The sequence below is a fragment of the Manis pentadactyla genome, chromosome 8 (assembly GCF_030020395.1).
Source record: "Manis pentadactyla isolate mManPen7 chromosome 8, mManPen7.hap1, whole genome shotgun sequence".
Lineage (NCBI taxonomy): Eukaryota > Metazoa > Chordata > Mammalia > Pholidota > Manidae > Manis > Manis pentadactyla.
In genome coordinates this window covers 29,203,066-29,226,299 of record NC_080026.1, presented here as the reverse complement: position 1 = coordinate 29,226,299, position 23,234 = coordinate 29,203,066, and the positions used below count along the sequence as shown (strand labels likewise).

At 35.7% G+C, this 23,234-nt stretch overlaps 1 protein-coding gene across 1 annotated transcript in view; it reads right to left on the bottom strand.

Moving 5' to 3' along the window:
* The window catches only part of LRP1B (LDL receptor related protein 1B), a 1,911,502-nt gene that overhangs the window by 829,944 nt on the left and 1,058,324 nt on the right, over nt 1-23,234 (bottom strand). The window contains exon 8 of the mRNA XM_057505633.1: nt 1,625-1,847. Coding sequence (XP_057361616.1) covers nt 1,625-1,847 — 223 coding nt within the window. The remainder of the gene's footprint in view (nt 1-1,624; nt 1,848-23,234) is intronic.

The following is a 23,234-nucleotide window of genomic DNA, read 5'->3' as shown; positions in this document are numbered from 1 at the left end:
CACTAAGTATACCAACCATCCAATTTTGACTTAAGCAATACTTTTTTTCCTATAAAGATTACAGGCAAGTGGAACCCTTCCATTACTATTAATCTCATGCATTTTTTGCTCAAAAGTTGTGGCCATCCTTCTGGGAGTGTGTGGTTGTAACATACCTACATTGCTCTCTGTATAACTGCTAGTCCAGGTACCAGGACAGAAATCACTGCTATGGAGAGGACTACTGGTCAGGTTAGAAGACATGGTTATATAGCAAAGATCAAATTGTACTCACTGCCTCCCTGCTTTCCCTCAGAAGAGTCTGTACTTACCTAAAGTAAGTGTATTGTTACCTGCTTTGCTAACTACCCACAAAAGAGGTGAGAGGAGCTTGAAGTGGTGGTTGGATTACTCTGCCTACAGCCCAAGTGCTTCAAAAACTGATCTATGTTGGATTACTTAGTGGCACACAAAGCATCTGTTTAGTGAGCTAGCTAAACAAAGGTAAAAGAGCTGGGAAAAAAAAGGATAATTAAAAACTTCAGAAATTAAAACTTTTTAAAGTTGTCATGAGGAAAATCATTTGAATTCCTTATACTTGTTTGGTGGACTAAACTTTTAATTGTGAATAGATACAAAGCTCCATCATAATTATTTTAGAGACTAAGTCCTCTGAAGGTCATAAATAAAGGCTTCTAAAGAAATCAAGGTTTTTGGACAGCTGAAGGTGAAAGAGAAATAAATGGCCTCGCATCTAATATTGGGCACTATTTTTAAACTACCGGAATCAGTGCACTTGTTTGTCTGCAAGGAAAGGGACAGAATTTCATTGTGAAAAGCTGATTAGAAAGGAAAAGTAACTGTAAAGGATGATTACAGAATATTTTTGTCTTAAACTGCAAAAGAAGCAGAGATTCACATATTTCAGGTTCACGGAATAAGACTCTCACAAGAAACGAGGGCAATCAGTGAAGGAAAGGTGAATTTGAAACCGAGCATTAGTGAGGAAGGACTTAACCCCACTTATAGACCTCCTTTAGGTGTTTACTGTTATTTACAAAAACTTGTAATTCAGGAAAGGAAAAACTATACAGATGGGAAAAATTTTGACCTCACCTCAGTGACTTTCACAGAATTCTTGTTTTAGGAAGTACTTGAATACAAGAGAAAGCATTATTTAATCCAACCTATTACAAAAATAAAGATACCTTTGTGAGCTGGCACTTGCTTTTGTTAACAAAATACGTCCAATGCCACATGGGACCGATGATAGTTCAGTTCATTACAAATGAATTACTTAGCATTTAGTAAGTAGGTTATAACATCTGTCCTATTCTAATATTTTCCTTTCTTACTAATATTTTTGTTTTTGCTTGTTTGTTGTGTTTTTGTTTTATTTTCGTTGGTTTTCCATTTGGGTGCTTTGTTTTTAACAGAGGGAAGGTGGGAGTGAGAGGCATCTCCAATATTATGAAATGCACTGTGCAAAGAACATTCTCCCACAAACATGCATCACAATTTTTATGACCCATTGCTGCTTACTAAGAAATTTTCAACATTGCAATTCAAATTTTGGGCCCTCTTTCTAGTATGATACCATTTGCTTTATTACCTTAGTTGCATATTCTAACAAAATTGTACTTACTTGTCTTCCTTGAATGATAGTATGTCTATTTTTTCCTTGATAGTCCACTACTTCCACACAGTCCAAGTAAAGATCTACCCAGTAAACCAATTTGTTGACTAGGTCTAGTGCCAGTGCAGCTGGCTGCTCTGTGTCTGAATCAATTATCCTTGTTCTGTTCATCCCATCCATGTCACATCGCTCCACTTTGGCCACATTCCCATAGTCAGTAAAGAAAAGTTTTCTGTTGAAAGAAAACTAAATGTTAAAGTGGAGTGGGGCGGGGAGCAGATTCAATAGAACCATCTGTAAAAAAACAGAACTTTTCCTTCTAATTTATGTCAGTGGTTACATCTGTTAGCATCCCATAACCATTTCCATATAATATCACTCAAAAACAGAGAAATCTGCTAATGAATATTGCAGGGCATAAGGGAGCAGGTTAACCAACAACTGTAAAATTTCCCCAAACGAATGATTATGGTGGGTTTATTATTGTATTAGAGGAAATGTTTCTTTAAGCCTCATAGAGCCGATACACATACACCACAGGAGATGTGTGCAGCCCATTTGGCATAATCCTCAGAAGTGAGCCAGGTCACCAGGCCAGGATATATGAGCTATCAGCCTTTATCTTCAACCTGCTTTTCAAATTTCTGGGTAATGTCTGTCTCCTATAAAAGCTATTATGGGGGGCTCATTGATGCTATGAGTGGTAGAGAATAACAAACCTGGAATGGAATTAAGCAGATGGAAAAGCAAATGTGCTGTTTGTAGCAAAGGAAATAAAATATAAATAATCTGTCCGCCTGCCCACCAACCAGTCCTAAATTCTCCTAAATCAAAAAATTTCATAAAAGAAATACAGGCCATTTCTCCTCACTTTCTCTTTATATATTTTGAAGAAAAGGTTAAGGAGCAATGTGACCCTGAGACAAAAATCATTCTATGTCGCACCAACAGAGTCTGTCAAAGATTTAAATATGTCCAATACTTCAGTGTCTAGTATTTGATTAGCTTTCACTATGTTTGGTAAACACAAATCAATTTCAGTTAACCTGCATTATGTTAACAAGATTACTTGCTCATGAGAATAAATTACATTTGTAAATAGAAGACCATCTTTCCTTGACTTAAATACAATCTCAAGAATAATCTGATTTACAGTGACTGAGAAAAATTAAGATTACCCAGAGAATTGAACATTTGATTTTACAAACTTGGTGAATTAGTTTTTAGCTACTTTTCTCAATATCTTTGCATTATCTAACAGTATAGGGCATCTTTCAAGTTAAAAAATGCTATTTAAATTTTAATTCAGGTCTTTTTATTGTAGGAGGTTTTGACTAATTTTTAAACATTAATGCATACTGCCCTGTGATGGTGTGAGCTACATTTTATTGTGAGCATATATTTCCCCAAATATTCCTGAAAGATCATTTAATCATAGTAAGTTAAAAATTATTTTTCAACTGGCATTCAGGTGAAGAGCTATCTATTCTAGTGAAAAGTAAATAAAAGGGCATATGCTGCTATGCTTAAACACTTAAATCTCTGCTTCTACACTAGTTGCACACACACATTCAGGCTCTCTCTCTCTCTCTCTCTCTCTCTCTCTCTCTCCCACTGCTTCTACCTTTCATCTCCTCTTTCTTATAAATCAATTTGTTCCTAGCTATCTCAAGTTACTATAACCTATTTTCTCTCTTTCTTACTTAGAACACTTCCCACTACTCCTGTTATATGAAGCTCTCTTTCTGATCATATATCAAAATGCCTCTCTTTTTATAGCTTCCTTTTCTGACTGGTCCATTACACAGAGAGCTGAAAAGATGCTCCTGTGCAGGTAGCTTGGCTTTGAGCATAAAGACCTGGAGACTCTGGCCCACTCTGTATAGTGAGTGAAGAATGTATACACCACGTATAGAGAGTGATGAAGCAGGTGATTGCAACTAGCCATATGGTTTTTGAAGAGCAAAGATGCGACTTCTCTGAAGTCACCTTGAGATTACTTAATTAGATTCAATTCCAAAAGGAAAAAAAAAAAAAGAAGAATGCCAAGACAAGAACCTTGGAGGCATGCTTTTGGAGAAAGAAGACCAAATGTGATCAGAGTCTATGGTCAGGAGATAACATTGACTTTCTTAGAGGTCTAAGGGAGAGAAGTTCCAGGATAAAGGACTGGGAAGGCTGGCCTGTTCATTCATTTCACAACATTAAAAAAAAGGAATACAGCTTATAAAGATGCCATACGATTTGGTTTTTGTTAAAATACTAGTAATTTTTGGTACTTCTGTTGGAGAAGTTTAGTTATGGAGGAAAAGTAAACCAGACGGTGATGAAGGAAGCAAGAAAAATGCAATTTATTTTTCAAAAATTTTTCAGTGATATTTACCTACTATTGCAGGAATGATACAAATGATTCTCATATTTATTCCAGGTCACAATAAGTACAGTTGAGATAATGCTGTGTGAATAAGTTTCAACCAAAGTACGAACACGAATATATGATTCATCAAAATTTTACTGCTTAATGGAAGTGTAAAATAAAAAAACAGGAAGAATTTGGGTGTGTGAAGTGGTCCTGAGTTAGATTTTGTCTTTGTACCCCCAGCACATTGCAGAATAATGAGTGGCTAATGCAGGAGTGAAAGATGTTCTTTACACCAAGTTGAACCTTCGTACACTACAGAATACAATGATGAGCTCTCTTTACTTATAATTGAAATGCAAGAAATGAAAGAGCTCTCCAGGATAATAGCACTAAGACCACAAAACTGCAAGCAGTAGGTACCCTTGGTTATATGATTACATAGGTGTGTCTTTGCTTGTTTTAGAGCTGTTTAATTTTAGTTTAAAATTTCCTACTGCTGTTGCAGAGAAAAGCTTTATTCCCAGGGTGTTCTTTAATTGAAGCATGGCTGTATTATAACTAATAAATGAAAGCTAAGGTTTTAACTTACCTAAAATCTAACTAAATTTCATTTGAGATATAAGTGTTGCTGGGTTGAAAAATTTCTTTCCTATAAAATATTTGTCTAAATCCTAGAAAAAATAAATAGTGTTCTGTGAGCTCCCTTATCTCACTGATCTTTAGAATTAGCTGTGAGATAAAAGGGGCAGATTATTTCTATTTTACAGATGAAATGGGCTCAAAGTCCACATGGTTAGCCAGTGTCAGAGCCATTAACACAGATGTTTGTCATGGCTTTTGTTTTTCACTTATTATTTTGAAATAATTTCAAATTTACAGAAAAGTTATAAGAATAGTATACTATAACAGATTATAAGAATAGCAAAATGAATGCCTATGTCCTTCACCTAGATTCACCATTTGTTCACTTTTTGTTCCTCTATTTCTAGTACTGTCTAGTACTGTCTGATGGTAAGTTGCAGATATCATGACCTACACCCAAGTACTTCAGCCTGCATCCCTTAAGTACAAGGGCATTCACTTGCACAACCACAGTTCACCTGTCAAAACCAATACTTTTAATACTGATACGATGTATAGTTTTTATTCTAATTTTGCATGTTGACCGATGTCGTATATAGAATTTTTTGTTTTTCATATTACCTTTACTAAAGGGTATAGAGTTGTTTTGAAAAAAAAGCCCTATTATGAGTTTGCCTCTCAAAAGTAGATTATGTTATGCTTTTAAACTGAAATGCAATAGTTTTGTATTTTATTGTTACCGACCTTGGGCTTAGAAACCATGGGTAAACCTACACTCTGCTCTCAGAAATTCTATAAGAAGGAGCACAGATGGTGTTTTGGAATCTCATTTCTTCATCTTATTCGATATTTTCTGAACTTTTGTCTCTTAACTCAGAGGGTCCTGAGTCATGCTTTCAGCCTCTCCTTCCTCCAGGACCCAAGTACCTTGGGCTGTTTCTAACACAGCAGGACCCCCGGACAGCACTCTGCCTGTGGAACTCCCAGTGGATGTTGGAGACCATTCCAAATCTGTCCTGTGCCCCATTCCCTCATGCTTTATATAATGACATTTATTCTCTTGTGGTATCAATTATATTTTATTCTCCAGCATAAAGGAGAAATTAAGCTGAGATTGTTATTCTTCTGTTCTTTACTTATTTTTTGAATGTCATTCTATCTGATTGCTGCTAACAGAAAAATTTAAATTCAAATAATATCCCAACTACTGTCTGTATTTCTAAGATATGTCTGACTATTGGTTAGTAAAGGACAGGAACATTTCTTTCACACTTTTCGTTATTCATCCAGCTCATTATTCTTATAACTCAGCATCTGTAGTAAACAGGTGTTTAACATTTCGTCTCCCTTCTCTCATCAGATATAGGAAACCATATCTGACATCATTGTTGATTATATAAGTAGTACTGCTTTATTATAGATAAATAAGTTTTATACAGTTGAAAATGGTCAGAAACTTGAGTATTGTTGGTAAAGTTGCCTGACATACATCAGAAGTCACAAAGGGAGCAGTCAGTCAGTGACAGAGCACTGCGCTTACAGAGGTGTGGCTCCAATCATCCTCATCCACACACTTTAAAGAAAAGCAATTGTTACACATACTGACATCTTAAACCATGTATTTCTTTTCCCTTAAATGATAAAAAAAAAGACTCACTGTTGCCAGTGATGTCCATTTTAAATGATGCTTCTGCACTTCTGTACTTTGTCCAAAAGGGCAAAGGGGAATTTAAACACATCAGAGTCCTGTCCACAACCTTGAACTGCACAGTCAACCCTGTTTTTTTTGTCACCATCCTTATCCCTAACATTTAGGCTATAGATGAATGATAGAATTTAGAAATTTTTCAGAGTTCTCACAATGAAATTACCTACCATTCTTTTTAACTGCTTAAACATGAGGTTAGATAACAAGATTTTGTTAGGTTATATATGAGAGAGGAGTGAGACATGAAAGTATGGGCCACAGATTGCCAATTTAAACAACAAAAAATCATTGTTTTGATAAAGGCCTAGCAAATCCTCCATGTTCATTAATCATGTATTAATACAGATAACTACATTTCAGGAAAATGATATGCATTTTCCTTATCAAGGATCACATTAGAAGCTTTATTTTTCAGTCTTGTTTTTAAAATAATTGTGTTACCCAAACAACATCAATAGTAACAAAATTTGATTTTTTTCTTCCATTGTGTATAAGAAAATTGGACAAGAAAGCCATTTTCCACATTATACAGGGTAATTAAAGTATACTCAGAATTAAATTAGAAATATTAAATACTGAACATCACAATTCCAAAATGCAATTGCAAATTTGAAAGAGTAATGAGTCTCTGGAGTAAGAGGTTTAAATTCAAAAATTCTATCAGCTCCTGCTCCTAAAGGGATGGGGTTGATAAAAATTAAACTATTTCATTTGTCCAGCCAAGACTGAACAAGACAGTTATTTATTGATTTTTACTTGCTTTCATTGTTTGAAAAACCTCTCTTGCACTTGGCTTTCAGTTCATACATGAACACCCAGAAATTAAACTGGACATAAAGACTCCAGTGCTCATTTACTCACTCTATATTCTGGAAACATCCCCACTAATGATTCTGCTACAAGTGTACATTTATTAGATATGTCAGTCTATGTGGCTGACCAGTTCAACATCCTTATTTACCTAAACCTGCCCCACCCAGGTATTATTCCTGCAAAGGGCCGCCTTATGTGCCAATGTCATTCCCCTCCTTCCTGTTCACAGGTAGTTAGACCAAGGAGGAACCTGTGATGCAAATGAAACCAAATCGTAGGCTGACTGGATCATGAGGAACTCTCCTCTCAATGGTCCAATGTACAGAGTGTGCAGCTCACCCAGTGGGCAGCTGGGGTGACCTGGGTAATGTGAGCAGGTGGCGGGGGCTGAGAGGAGGAATAGCGGAGCATGGGCACAGAAGTGCAGCCGTGAGACAGAGGGATGAGGGGAAAGAAGACATGTAGTCCTTGAGAGAGGGATTCACCAGGCCTCAGGCAGCCACCTTTCCTTCCTGTCCTTAGTTACGTGAACACACAAAATGTTCCATATCCCTCTTGAACTCTCTATACATCTGAGCTAGCTTCAGTGGTTTTCTGTACTTGGAAATGAAAGTGCCATGAGTCAGGCCCTACATTGCTTAATGTTCTATTAAGATTCACAAAATTCTTGTTCTGAAGATTTTGAACAATCAAAATATCATACTGCTTTAGGAAATATTTTATACTGAAGTGTTAACTCTAAAGAAAGCAAAAATAAATTCCAATTTTCACATGTAACCCTCATGTAACCTCATCTGAAATCTATCAATTTGGCATAAATAGAAGGCATCTGACATCTTTTCTGCAGTCTACATGAAAACACAAAGAAAAAGGAGATTAGTAATGAGCAGCAAGTGTAATGATTTAAAAATCATCTTTCTTCATTTCTTTTAAATTTGGTGTATTAAACAAACCACAGACTTTCAAATGTCCTTCTCCAATTCAATCTGGCTAACCTCTCTCCAAACTCAAAGACAGCCAATCTCAATCCCAATGCACTTCTATATTGCCTCAACTCATCTTTTTTATTATTTTAACTGAATTAGTCTCTTAGGCTTTTCTTTCCATTTGTTTTTCATTTTCCATATTCTAGTAGCCAGGAGTTAATTTAGCAAGTAATAAACGTACCCTTGTAAAAGGGGAATGATATAAAAGTAGAGGAATAGAAAGATTTGCACACTATTATTATTATTATTTATTTTTATCCTTGTCACATAGATATTCTATCAATGTTTAACATAGATTGGGATACAGTGGGAAAAAAACACCTAATCAATCTGTCCCTGGATTGTCATTGCCTGAGGGTAGAGCATTGGCTCTATCAGCAAGAAAAAGTCTGCTTCAAATTGCTTGCTTATAATCCATTATGACAAGGGAATGCTTTCAATCCATTCCCCTATTCTCCAAGGAAAGAACCACTTGGTTTATGATTTCTCACTCATTCCTACCAACCATGTCTACACTTAACTACAACTGCCAAACCCAACCACCTAAAAGATAATGACACACTTGGCTTCACATTTCAACTTGCTGCCAGTCCTTATTCTCAGGCTGTAATGTAACCTTATGAACTCATCTTTATCTAACACGTCTTTCAACATTGTCACCCTTGTTTATGCAGGTCTCTGCTCAAAGTGCAGCAGAGCCTAACATTCTGTGCCTGATTCCACCTCCTCTCTTCCCACTCAAACCCTTCTGATCTGCCCTTTGAAACTCCTATTCCATCATCATAAACTTCCCAATGTCCTAAGACTATACTCTGAAGGTTCCTTTTACCTTTTTTGCTTTACTGAAAATTAGCATCTCCTGAGGTCATCCTATCCCAGCAGTCACTGAAAATATGGGCTCCTAATAAAAGATGTAAAATCAGTGCCATCCCCAATACTGATTCCAGAATATTACTCTCCTCTTGTCTTGTAACATCTGCTTTTTGAGGGTTTCACAAACAGGTTGCATCACTGACAGTACCTATCTTCATAGAATCATCTACCAACCTCCTGACTCCTGTAGCTCATTATTTTTATTTAAGATTCACTACCGATCTTACTGTCTTGCTGATCATAGCAAGCTAGGGAAGCCAGTAATTCCAATATCTATAGGAAAATAGATTCACAACTTTATCCCTTGTTTTCTTGACCTCCTTGCTATGGCCTTTTATTTCCAGCACAACTTCAATTACACATTTCCACGGTGATGAGCAATACATTGTTTGTTACCTCCAGAAGTTACACCTCCACCAAAAGAGATAATACCTTCATACAAAGGGTATCTTATTGTTCCATCTGATTATGTGCTTTATCTGTTTTGCTCTGTGGTCCCACTGCAACAACTCTTGATTTCACTGAGACCCCACTGAGTCTCTCCATTTCCTCTCCATCAACCATCCTTCACCTTTTCTTTTCCATTTTTTCTCCACCATCCTCAGCCCTCTAATTCACTCCATTCTACCCACCCCACTCTCAAAGGATAATCTTGCCTTTTACGGTGTAAAGAAGTGAGAGCACTTTGAGAAGCAACATATTTGGATTTCTTATAGTTCCAGCTAAAATCCGTATATATTTACATCAATTCTTTCTACCCTCTCCTGTTGTAAATACAGAAGGAAGCATCCTCCAATATGTTTAGACCAATACAAGGCAAACATACATATTCATCCCATCTCCTTCTCTGAAACTTGAAAGTTCTCTTAAAATTTCCCTTCTTCTGTCTTTTCAACTTCTCCTTTTCTACCAAATCTCACCTTCAACGTATACACTTGCTCTATTTATCATCCTAAAACAGATACAGCTTTTCTCTGAACCTCAACCATCGTGCATATACAGCCCCTTCTCTCCGTGTTCCATTCACATTCAGCCTTCTCCAAAGTACTGTTCATATAAGCTAACTTAATTTTCCCTTTAGTCCTCCAACTCCATTCTTTTTTAACTTAGAGGTTGCTAATTGTTTTCAAGTGGCTAAACCTTTCTCAGTCCTTACTTATTGACCTCTCTGTAACATCCCACCAAGTCAATCCCTTTTTCCACTTTGACTGTCTTTCTCTTAGCAGTCTTCTTGGTTTTCTTCCTACCTGAGTGCTTCGTCTCAGCACTACTTCTTCTGCCTAACACCTCTTTCTGTGTCAGGTCCAGGATTCTAAACTGGAGTTTCCGAGGTTCAGCCTTGGAATCTCTAAATTCTCTCATAGGAAATCTTGAAAGTTTCCATGATTTTAAATAACTCTCCTATATCCTAACCTGTCTTTTGAACTTCTAATTCATATATAGTTATATTTATAGTTGCCTTTTTGATATCTCAAATTTAACATATCTAGTTTTAAATTCTTGCTCTTTCTTACCAAATGTACTCCTTCATACTTTTCCATTTGGTAAATATGCCTCTTTCTATCCAATAGCTCATTCCAGAAACCAGGCATTCATCCATTATACTTTGTACCTTATCCTCTAGATCTAATTCACCACCACATTTCACCAATTCTATTTCCAAAGTATATCTTAAACCATATATTTACCTCTGTCTCTTTTCCTTTTTTCCTAAACTAAGTCACCATCAACTCTTATCCTGAGACCTATCATTCATATCTGTTTCTTACTCCTCTTTAACCACTATCCTTACAGTAGCCAAAGGATCTTATTAAAATGAAAAGTGAAAACCCATTATAAAATCTTCTTACAACTGCTGATAAAAATTAGAATAAAATCTCATATTCTTAACATTACCAACAATGGCCAGCATGACCTGGTCTCTGCTTATCTCTCCAGCTTCATCTAGTGGTAGACTTCCCCACTTCCAATATCTTGGCCACCTTTCAGTTCTTTAATCTGCATATTTTTTTTCCTTTCATCCTGCCCATTCTAAGGATGTATTTCATATATCCTATCTGAAAAAATTTCTGCCATTCTATTCTAATCCTGGCTTTACTCTTTTAACTTAAATGTCAATTCCTGTCAGAGACCCTTTCTGCCTTTCCAAAGTCAATTAGGTCTGCCGGATATAATCTTATGGCATTCTGTACTTTTTGTAAACAACACCTTTCTTTATTTCACTTGAATAAAACAGATTCAAACATGCACACACATAATGGTAAGTTTTTAAGTTCTGTTTACTAAGTATATTATAACCATCAAGAACACAAAAGGTCATATTTGTTTTTATTCAACATTGTATGCTCAGAACCTGCTATGGATCTGCCCATTCAAAGTTCTCTGTCTCCTTTTCTGTCTCTGTCTCTCTGTCTCTCTCTCTCTATTTTTTTTTATACACACATGTACATATGCTGTGGACTGACTTCATATTGAATTTAAAATCTAAAACTCAGACTTGAAATTAGGTTAAAGGGTGAAAAAATGGATAAGACAACTGTAGCATATGAAAATAAATTAGTTTTCACATTATCCATATTATCATGTTAGTTATCCACATATCCAGTGAACACAGCTCATTGGAATTCTCCTTTGATCCAAATGATTAGCTAGTAATAAATGATTGCTTTGCCTCAGTTTGTGTTGTCCTTTTTTGCATATTTCCTTTTCAAGAAATTGTAGGGAGTAATGACTAGTTCGTGGTAAGATTTGGTATTCCTGTGTCTGGACAATTTTCATTTTTAATGGCATCTCCTGAATATTCATTTCTACTTACCTACAGATACCAGATGGTAACAGCACTTGAATGGATCCCTGATGGATACAGACTGTGTACTTATAGAATCTAGCAAAAGTGTTCTTCTTTGTTAATTTTAATAGGATATTCATATAATCAATATGAATTTCAAGAATATAAAACTGCATACTGTGAAAGGATAAACTGAAAGTGCTGGGAAATAAGACAAGGGAATACCAGTTTGGTAGTTACGCATTAGAACAGGGGATAAAAATGGAAGAGAGAAGAGAGATGCAACAAATAGTTTGGAGTCTAAGTCAACAGGACTTGATAGTTGATGGAGTAGGACAAGGATGAGAAAAAGATACTCTTCTAGCAAAATGACTTTGATAAAATATATTTCTTGAATATATTGTGCCATCAGATTATACTCAGGAAGTGTACCTCTCTTGTAAGGTCACAAGGTGTCATTTTATTTAACTAAAAAAAATGGATTTTACAGGTTGGGCATATCACTTTTCATGACAAGGTCCTATTCTCTTAGGACTCCTTCAGGGGTCAGTTTGCAGAATGTCAGTACTCAAAAACTCGAAAGCTCATGCTCAATATACTTGATTTATGTGGAACAGTAGACTATTTGCAGTAGCAGATGTCAAAAAGTTGCTCTTTGAGATATGCAGAGATGTATAACCTAATTTCCACACCAAAGGAAATCCTATTGCTTATAAAGACATTTTTTTTTTTTCTGAGCTGAGATAATACAGATGGCTGTCTCAGAAGCGACAGAGTTACGTATCCATGAAGTTGTGGACTGCTGAACAGATCTGGTTCACTGCTATGCTAATTAACAGTTAGCTGAACTGTCAATTTCTATTTTAAATTCTTACTAAGTGGAGGAAAGAACAGCATACAGAAAAATGAAACTTTAACTCTAGCATAGTTTCTCTGGTATATTATTTATTGCCTATACTTGTATGCACAGCTCAGTTTTCTGTTGGAATAGAATGTGCAATAATATTGCAATGATGATAAAATCATATGGTTACATAGATAAAAATCACACTGTAAAAAGATAAAGATATCTCTGATGTTCATTTCCCTAGCTGTGAAAGCAACCATATATTTGGGGAAAAAATAAGGCAAAGTCCTGTAAAGCAGTAACTTCTTCGTTAGTGCAGTTAAGACTGCAGAAGATAGATGAAGCTCCCGAAGGGAAATAACCATCCTCACTCAGTTGGCAATCCAAGTATTTTCATCATCATGAGATTCTTCTAGACCAGAGTTTCCTAACCAGGATGAGCTCCAGGGATACCATCAAAAACCAATTGTGCAGGACTGTGAATTGGCAGGTATGCCAGTAAATATGTATTCCTACAGGTACATTGTTTTTTGATAAGAGAGGTGATAATAAAAAGGGTAAATATCCACATTCTAAAACAGTGATTCTTAAAATCTATTGTGAACAATAATCACCTGGGGAGCTTGCTGAACTCTCCAATTGCTACAATCACTGTGGTGGAAAATCGGGCAGCAGCTAGCAAAATTATATATGCATTTACCCCTTGATCCAGCAATCTTTGTTCCAGAAATTTACCTTGAAGATGTCTCCTCACAAATAAGAGACAACAGATGCACTAAGTTATTCACTGTGACATAATTAATAGTGGCAAAATATTGAAATTTTTTACCTAGTTCTTCCTTCACCTTCCTATTCTTTCTTTTCAGGAATATTAATTTAGCATCTACTGGGCTCTATTCTGGGACTACACAAGGAATTCTAAAGCATTTGTCCTGTAATTTTAGAGGAAAAAGGAAGCAAGATCATTGAAGATAAATGTGCTTTACGATTTAAGAATACTAAGGGACGGTTGAGTAGGTAGCTCTGCAGATTCATTGATAGAAGCAATGTCGTCTGAGAAGCTCTTGTTGGTGTTATAGTCAAAAAATTAAAGACAGCAGGCTATTCAATAATGGTAATCTAGTCCCAATTTTAGCAATTTCTTATATGAAGGCCAATTTGTTTTTTAAAGAGAACAGATTGTTTAAATCACACTTGTATTCAATTTTTATTTTTCCTTGAAAGATCTTGGGTTATTGTTTGCTGCTCAATTTACTTATTCTTCTAAAATCAGTACTTATGATATTCAGCTTTACATGTCATTTTAGCAAGGTATAATCTCCAGTTATTCAATAAAACAGTAACCTATGTATCACTATGAAGATGTTTTATATATGTGATTAATATCTATCATCAATTTTAGGTAAGATTCCCCTCCATAATCTGGATGGGTTTGATTTAATAAGTTGAAAAGTTTAGAAACAGAAGCACGGTTTCCTTGAGGAAGAAGAAATTCTGTCTGCAGACTGCAGCATCAGCTCCTGCCCAGGACTTCCTCCTGCCCTTCCTGAGGGCCTGCCCTAAGGATTTTCATCTAATTGTCTGGATCCCTCAACTGCATCAGTCAGTTCCCTACAAGAGATCTCTCCATATTCATAAATCTTACTGTTCTATTTTTCTCATGGTATTCTGACTGACAGAGCATCCAAAAATTTATTAGAAGAAAACCCCTCCATTTAGTAAGAATTAAAACAGATGAATCCAGCCATGCCAAAGTCAGTACTGCCTGTTTTATTTAGTAATCTGAGCCATTACATTTTCCCTTTTTGGTGTAAGCTGATTTGAATGGAGTTTTCTAACATGTGCAGCTAAAAAATTCGTATGTGAAAAATATTCATGGCTAAGGCAAAAGGTAATTGGAGCACCTATCATCACTGTAAGTGAAATAGAATGGAAAAGTTCTACTGACAACCACATATTGAGCAATCACTGCTTGTGCAAATAAATAATTTAAAAAAATATGAATTATTGTAGGTAATTTTATTGCATTTAAGTAAAAAAAAAGATATTTGAGTAATCAATGACTTTGACTCGATCAATGTTCTCAGATAATTCAAAAGTCTAAAATTACAAAATCTATAATTTCTTCCATAAATATTTCCAAACTTTACTTTACTTTGTCTTGCCACTGGAAACAGCACAAGTAAAAGAACAAACATATCCCATTATGAATAAAAGCAATGAAACTATCAGAAATATATGCAATTTCCATCTGCCAGTCAACCTGTTCCGAATATAATTATATATATATATTCCAAAAGGTAAATCACCAAATAACAATTTTCAGATAGTCACTATGATATGATCTTACCAAATATTTACAAAAGAAGGAAAAAAATTGTGTAATTGATTGATAAGAGGGTAATGATCTAGGGGGCCAAGTTAGGTTTTATGGCCTAATACCCAATTGGCTGGTGATCACCATGAACCTAGTGAGCAATGTCTGACATTGATATTCTTTGTAAGATACAGAATGTTAGGAAATTCGGTTGGGAATATCTGTCTGGTCCATGGTCTTTTTTTTTTTCCTTCAAGGATGAGGCCCTTCTCCCACAAAAGTTACCTTTAGTCTAGCTTTTTTACAATGCAATACTATGCTTCTTTTCCCTAGATTATTTTCCTTAGATTATTAGAGCAGTGGTGGATATTTAGCTGTGGGACATCCAATAAATTGGCTGTGCTGAGTTAATCAGTTTCTCTAGGATTTTTTAAAATCATGACACAGATAGCTAGTAGTGAATTCTGCCTTGAATGGACATGTAAAGCCAGGGTATTGGTTGGCTATATTTGAAACATGTATAAGTGCAACAGGAAATTCCTGTCAAGAGAGAAGGAAATGACAGAGATGGAGATAGGAAGGGAGGGAGCAAGAAGAGAAGGGAAATGAAGCAACTATAAAGAAGTGTTTCCTTTTGCTCAAATGACCTTAAAACTCCCCACAGGGAATGTGTTAAGGCCGCTTTTAAACTATCAGTAATGGGTCTGCTAACCAGAACTTAGGAATGGCAAACAAAGATTTACTTCAAGTTATTCTATCAATTTAAAAAAAATCAAATTCAAAATGCAATGGTAAATTTCAGCAAATGAAAATAAACTGTGAGTTAATAAATGTTGATCTCTCTAGTACCATGATAAAACTGTCTTTGCCCCCCACCCTAGGATGGGGGAATATTAAATTATAATAGTGATCCAAAGAGATAAATATTTTGCCCAAGAAATCATACAGATGAATAATTACAGTTCTGTTTAAAAACTCTGCCTCTTCTTTATGCAAATGTGCTACACCCAATTTCCTCTCAGTATTTCCCCATTTTGTTGTACAGGGTTATATGCTTATTATACCACAAATTCTTATAGTTCTAATTATGTTGAACTTTATCATTTATAAATATCAAAAACTGTGCTTTGACTTCCCACTTTGCTTTTCCAATTAGAAAGTAAAAGATTTGGGAAAAGTAGTCAGTTATCTCTGGATATATTTGTTTGTCAACAAATAACAGTAACACCACAGCACTTTCAAGTTTCTATGGGAGTATTCGGACCAGGGAAATAACTGTAGGTAGAGCTCTAGCGTGCTGAGAAACTGTGAACAGTTAATTGATGCATGTGCATTATTCATCACTTTTCTAATGTATATAAATAGAAATGATAGCATTCATATGTAAAGTGCTTGCAAATTACTAACTGCAAGTGAACACAACAGACTCACAGCTTTTTTTTTTTTTAATTTGAGCACTATGTAACTAAGCAAATAATGATTCTCTAAAAACCTGTAATCTAAATTTGCCTTCCTGCCTTCTGCCTTTCTGGCCTTTCTCTTTCTCTTTTAATCACTAGTTATGAGCAGCTTTCTGAAAACAGATCTTTCTCTTGCAGTTAAAGCATACACTAATATGCACATAAATGCACATTTGGGTGTAATTATTAAAGTTAACTGGTTAAAGTTAGAGCTGGATTCAGGTAAATTAATTTTATTAAGAATGTTTAAAACTCTTTGTGAAAGATAATCTCACTTACCATGAGGTATACTACCTAACGTGTTTGGAATTTACCATTAGATTGTAAGAAGTTCGAAAGCAAGGGCTATACTCTTTTTGGAATAATCCAGTAGGCTACATATAAATCACTTCAAATTTTTTAAGTACCTACCTAATATCATTAAATCCAAATTTTCAGCCCAAAATACCCAACTGATATTTGTCCAGTGCCAAAAGAATATTGATGGAAATAGATTGCTTTAATAAACCCTATATGATAAAGAGTTGCCCTTTTGGAATCAGGGTCACATTCAGGATATAAACTCTTTGGAAAGCAAATGCATAGTACACAGAATTTGACAAAGAAATAGACCAAGAAACCAACTATAATGGGATAAGACCAGGAATTTGGGGTTCCGGGCATATGTCTCTTTGCCACACATTTATTTCTCATGACTTGACCTGTTGGGTTGTGATTTGGTATTTGCTCTGCAATTCCAAACTCTGTTATCTGGTATTCCTAACCTTTAGGAGTTAAAATCTTCCTGATTTTCTTTTTCAGTGGCTGCTTCTATTCTTACCAGATCCTTAGCTGCATAGTTTTGATTCCAGCTTCATGATCTGCCTCTAGCTCTTTAACATTATTTTGGTTTTAAAACATGATTGTCCTGCTTTCAAAATAAAGAGTATGCTTATTCTGACGAGCTTTGATGTTGCAATTCAGAACAATCCTTTGAGCAAAAGTAGTAAGATATGCAGAATTAGTACAAACTAATTTAGAGATGATTATTCGTTTACACTTTCATTCAACAAAAATTTTCTGAGCATCCATTTCATCAGGCATTGTACATGGCAGACGTGGGTTACTGTCAGGCTTGATATAAGAATGACAACACAAGCAGATTGACCTGAGTTTCAATTTCAAATTCTAATTAACCATTTGATACTGAGGAATTTACTTAACTTCTAAGCCACAGCCTATTCATCAATAAAATTAGAAAAATAAAGCCCAAGTAAGAACACATTTTACTGAATTAAATGAGATGTAATGTTAAGCACACAGAAGATACTCAACATAAATGTTTCCCTCCGTCCTCTATTCCATACTTATTTTATGAGCTGCTCTGTTTCTTTTTAGTAGAGGTTTGGGATGACGAAAGGACACAGAGGTAATTTTATATACATGTGTTTCAAGTTAAAATGTCAGTTTGCTGGAGGAATAATTGCTTGCAGAAAGACTGATTTTGGGGCAGAGGGACTAAGATGTACTTGATAAGCCTGACTACCATATTAAATAAGCTAATGAACTCCACATTAATTGAGAATTTAGACTACAGAAGAAAAAGTGAGATGCTGCTAAGAGGCACATTACAACTTAAAAATGCTTGCTGAGCTCTAGTATCGCGCAAGCACGGTGCGCGGTACTGGTGATGAAACTTGAGGAAGGGGTGTCCCTCTGCCATCAAGGTTCTCATAATCTCTCATACTTTGCTAGAAACTAGCTATCAATTGAGTATCTTGAGAGCTGTTTGAGAAAATACAAATGCCTTTTTCAAATAGTGGGCCACCAATGGGTTTTAATATAGTTAAGAGTTTCATAAAGAGTTCTGTAAAATCCCATTTAAAACTACCTATCAGTTCTGCCTGAATAAACATCTGATAGAGTAATGAAAAGGAAAAAAAAAAAGATAAATAAAGACTTCACTGAATGAAATGTAAAAGAGAAACATTTCTATAGCTCTATTCCCGGGCAATTCTTATTTTACATATGGTATAATAATTGGAGAGAAACAGCATACTAAAATCTTCAAGTTAGCAAATCACAGTAAACTTTTACTAAAGGGGTAGTGAAATGCCAAGTCGATGTTCATAAACCATAGGAAAATCTCAGGAGATTTTCGGCTTGGCAGAAAAATAGCATGAGGTTCAAATGAACAAACTTAAGGGTAATATATTTAGGCAAAAGTATTCAAAATTATTCAGGAAGAAGCTGGGCTTTGATCTTATTACTTCTTCAGTTGGTCTACACAGGTGATCTTATCTTACTGTCTTTATTCTAAATGGTTTGTGGAGACTACCATCAGAATAGATGATTCTCTGAGGACATCAACCCAATGTGCTTCCGTAGTTCAAGCAGGCAGGCATAATCAAGAGCAGTGTTAGAAAGAAAATGGAAAATTCTATCCTCCACTCCTATCACTTTTATGGAAAAATTTAAGTGGAATTCTGTTTTGTTTTAGTTACAATGCTCCTAGAAAGCTATAACAAACCTCAGTGAAGCCTTTAACATAATCCATGATCAGATGTGGCAATAGAGGTAGAGTAGGGGTAGTACTGAAATAAGAAGGTGAATCTCACTCATAGAAACAGAATGAAATGATTGCGTTTTGAATAGTGAAGACAAAGGCTGAAAACAGCTCTGAACAAAATCTGAAAAATCATTGAGCTATAACAGGCTCCACTAGTCACAGACCCTATTCCCATAAATCTTCTACAGGGGGAAAGCCAAAATGGCCGTACTTTATGTTATGTGACCCGCCACCCTTGATCAGAAGTGACCAATCAAGGATAGGAATCTGACCCAATAGTAAGCAATATACATCTGATGTAAAAACAAAAACCAAAATTAATCAAATTATATCTTTTGAGATTCTGAACCAGGGAGTCTACAATTTGTTAGCTAGAGAGAGAGGAGGAAGAACATCCTGATAACAAAAACCATTTCCACCTCTAGTCTCCATAAATCCTTAACCTATTTCAACTTTTGGTTTTGGATGTCCTTAAGAGCTTCTATATCTAATCATATAAAGATGAGTCTTTGCATACCATCATTTGAGAAGTCTATGTTCTGGCAATTTAACAAGCCTGACTAAAACATGGGAAAAGCATAAACATGCTCATTAAAGCCTAATATATTTGTTATTTAAATTGTGGCATAATGAATGGGTGTGAATGGGAGAGTGAATGATAAAAACAAAAAGTATGAGTTTGTCCATTGAATACTACAGTGCTGAGTAAGACAAAGTTCCCACACTACCCTAAGAGGTGTAGTATACCATAATAATTAAGATTATGGGCTTAAGGCAATGATGACCTTAGTTAATATTCTGGTTCTAACATTTATTAGCTGTGAAAAGGTTCCTTAACCTCTCTGTGGTTCCATTACATCATCTGCAAGATGGATAAAATAAAATACTATAAGTATTCATAAAATATAAAATTATACATAGAAATAAAACAAAAACATTTTTAGCTGTTGCTTCTGAGGAAGCAAGGAAATACATGAGAAGTTCTTAGTAGAGAGTATGGCATGAAAAAATAAGTTTAACATTAAAAATATATTTTTTATAAGCTGAAAATTAAAATATATTTGTTCACAGATACCTGAATTCTAATTATCACAAAGGAAAATTAGATGTAACATTCAAAAAATTTAAGGGAAATGTGCCTTCTGATACCAACAGATTCCAAAAATTTCACCCAGTATGGACATTCCCATCATTTTATGAGGAGTATATCTGTCAAAAGAATTTCAGAACAAGTAAAGTGCTAAGCAACTTTACATAAATGTGTTTTTAATGTACTGATCATATATATTAAGTGGAAATGTCAGTAATAAACCACAGAGAGACTTCTACAACATTACCACATTTTGTTGTTTTGGCAGTTTAGTTATTATGTAATATTTGTCCTGGTCTCAGATTCAGAAAGACAGCAAATAAAAGATGCTCTTTTCTTTATGTAAGTTGTATCTTTCCTTATTTCATCACTTACTATTTTGTGTGAGACTCATCTGCCCATATCTTCAAATTCTTAACTAGATACAAGGTTCTTATAGAGTAGGACCATGTCTTATTTTTCTTGTTTCTTTCTGCCCTTAATATTTTTGAAATTCTCAGAATTTAAGGTGAAAGACTATCTTTCCTCTAGATTCACCAGTTGTTAAAACATTGCCCTTAAAGAGAAGGATGGATGAGGTAGAGAGCAGAGAGAAAGAGGGATAGAAAAGGGGGAGACAGAGGCGGAGAGAGAATGTATGTGTGTTTTCTATTTTTTTTCTAATATACCATTTGAAATAAATTGCAGACATCACAAAACTTTTCTTTTCCATGTATCTCCAAAGAAATGAGACATTCTCTTATATAAACTGGTCTGTGCTGAATTGTGCCTTTCAGAATTTATATGTCAAAGCACTAATATCCAGTACTTCAGAGCGTTACTGTATTTGGAAACAGAGTCTTTAAAGAGATAATTTAGTAAAATGGCTGTTGGGGTTAGCCCTAATCCAGTCTGACTAGCGTCCCTAAAGAAGAGGAAATTTGGGCATTATATATATATAAAACATGTGAATAAAATTTTACAAAAATATAAATTGTCTCAAGAACTAACACACAGCACTAGGAAAAAAACCTTTGCATATAGGGAAATGGTTATATGAGGATGACCACACTGCCCAGTAGCATAAAAAAGCCCCAACAGTGAGCCAGCCCCTTTGATTCAATTCATCCCTTCATGCACAGACACCCTCAGTGCCAGTCAATGGAAGTCCCTTCAATTAACAGCAGGATAGTATCAAAAATATCAGTCATCAGAAGACTGCTTATTGTTCTGCACTCCAATGTTTCTGACACTGCCAATGATACATAACATGTGGAAATGAGAAGGGACTTATTGGTAGCTATTGAAGTGGTCTAGAGAAATTAGTATTTGCAGAAAATAGGAACACACTCTATACCATTGGTGGTAAATATATACTTGTGGTGGCAGATATACAGATTCATCTACCTGAGTTTCAGAGAAATGGAATGTGGAAAAGAGTCTAAGTAAACCAGACTATTCCCAGCAAACTTTCAGTTCTTAAAATAAAGTAGACTAAAGTGTGTGCATTCAAACAGAGTATTTAGCACTTATTCAGTGTCACACATTGTGCTGGGACCCAGAACATACCTAAATTGGATAGTGTTTATTGCTTCTGATTAGTGGTCATTCTGGAGCCCCCTTCTTCCCATTCCTCAATCAGCCTTATAAGGCACCAAAAATAAATCAAGGAAGGAACAACTTGGCTGTTCTACCAAGACTTTCTATAAGGAGGGAAAATCTCTCCATTCAAGTCAGAATCCCTAAAATGGATGTATCCTACTTGTGTAATATTAAATTTCACTATCTGGGTGTAAAATTACAAACATTTAAATCTGGATTGAGGCATATGCACCTGCTTTATGTTCCCTCAATCACCAGATATTCATATACTGCCTAGTAGGGGACAGCAATGTACAGTGAGCCAGAATTAAGAGATGAAAAGACACAGTTCCTGCCACCAAGGATTTCAGAGCGTTGCAGGAAATCATTCATGCAAGCAAACAATTAGCACTCAAGAGGAACGTGGCTCTGAAGGGGAGGGAATGCCAACGTCCACTGGGGGAACCAAGGAAAACTTTAGAGTGTGACACTTGAGTGAAAACCTGAAGGGAGACTAGGAGTCTGCCAGGTTGCTCAGGATGAGCTAGAGGTGTGTGCGAAGAGGCCCAGACAATAACTGAGCCTGCACAACACACACATCAGTTCTGTTTACAGAGTTACTATCATGGATGACATACTCAACATGTTCTCACTTATGCCTTATTTGCAACCCTTGCAATAACCTTTTCATGTTACATATTACAATTCTTAAGGAAACTAAACTTCAAAGAAGTTAAATTATTTGTCCAAAATTACACAAATAAACCAGAGGTAGGCTTAAACCCTAGTTTTCTCATTCTAAGTCCAATTGTCTTTCTAGTCCAACATATTGCCTTTCTGTGAAGGAAGGGGGCAAAGAGGCATTTTCTTATCACATGTTTAATTTACATTTGAGTAGAGGGGAATTTGAGTAGAGCATTAAAATTTTATTAGGTATGTGCAAATAGAAATCCTATATAATCCGGTACAAAGTATTGAAGGGGCATTTCTTATTTCCACAAAGAAGTTTCTTGAACCATTCCAAATCCAAAAGGGTAAAATAAATCTTAAGGAAAATGTATTGTTCTCAAGCCACCTTTTTAAAAAAGTTCTGCTTGAAAATGAGGGCTCCAGACCCAGAGAGTACTAGAGAAACACACCTGAACATAGCTGCTAAATACCTCTCATCCATTAGTAGCCACAGCCAGCTTTTTATTATGTGGGGTGTGAGGGACTTACATTTCCTTCAGGAGTCATAAGCCATGGGGTGACTAATGCCATTTTGCCTCAGTCAGGTGGCAGCATTTATTGAGTGCTTACACTATGATAGGTGCTGCTGGGAGCTGCAAAGTAAACCCATGACACGGTCTCTGCCCTTGTTTCAGGTACTGTCACAAAGAGAAAGCAGCACCAAGGTGTTCCAAATGGGAAAATAAACGTATCGGTCCTTTAAAATCAATGTCAAAATGGCTGCAGGGATATCATGCTTTGCCTTTGCAACTCATGCTAGAACACAACACCCACGGGCTGCCGCCAGCCTGACGCATGGCCCTCTGAGACAACATAAAAGGGATTTGTGCAGACCTTAAAAAAATAAAACACAAAAAGTCATACACGTTATATCTTGAGCAGTCTTATAAAGCTTTTTGCTGACTCTTATAGACAGTCTCAGAGAAAATGGAGTGACATAAAAGACTTCTAACACT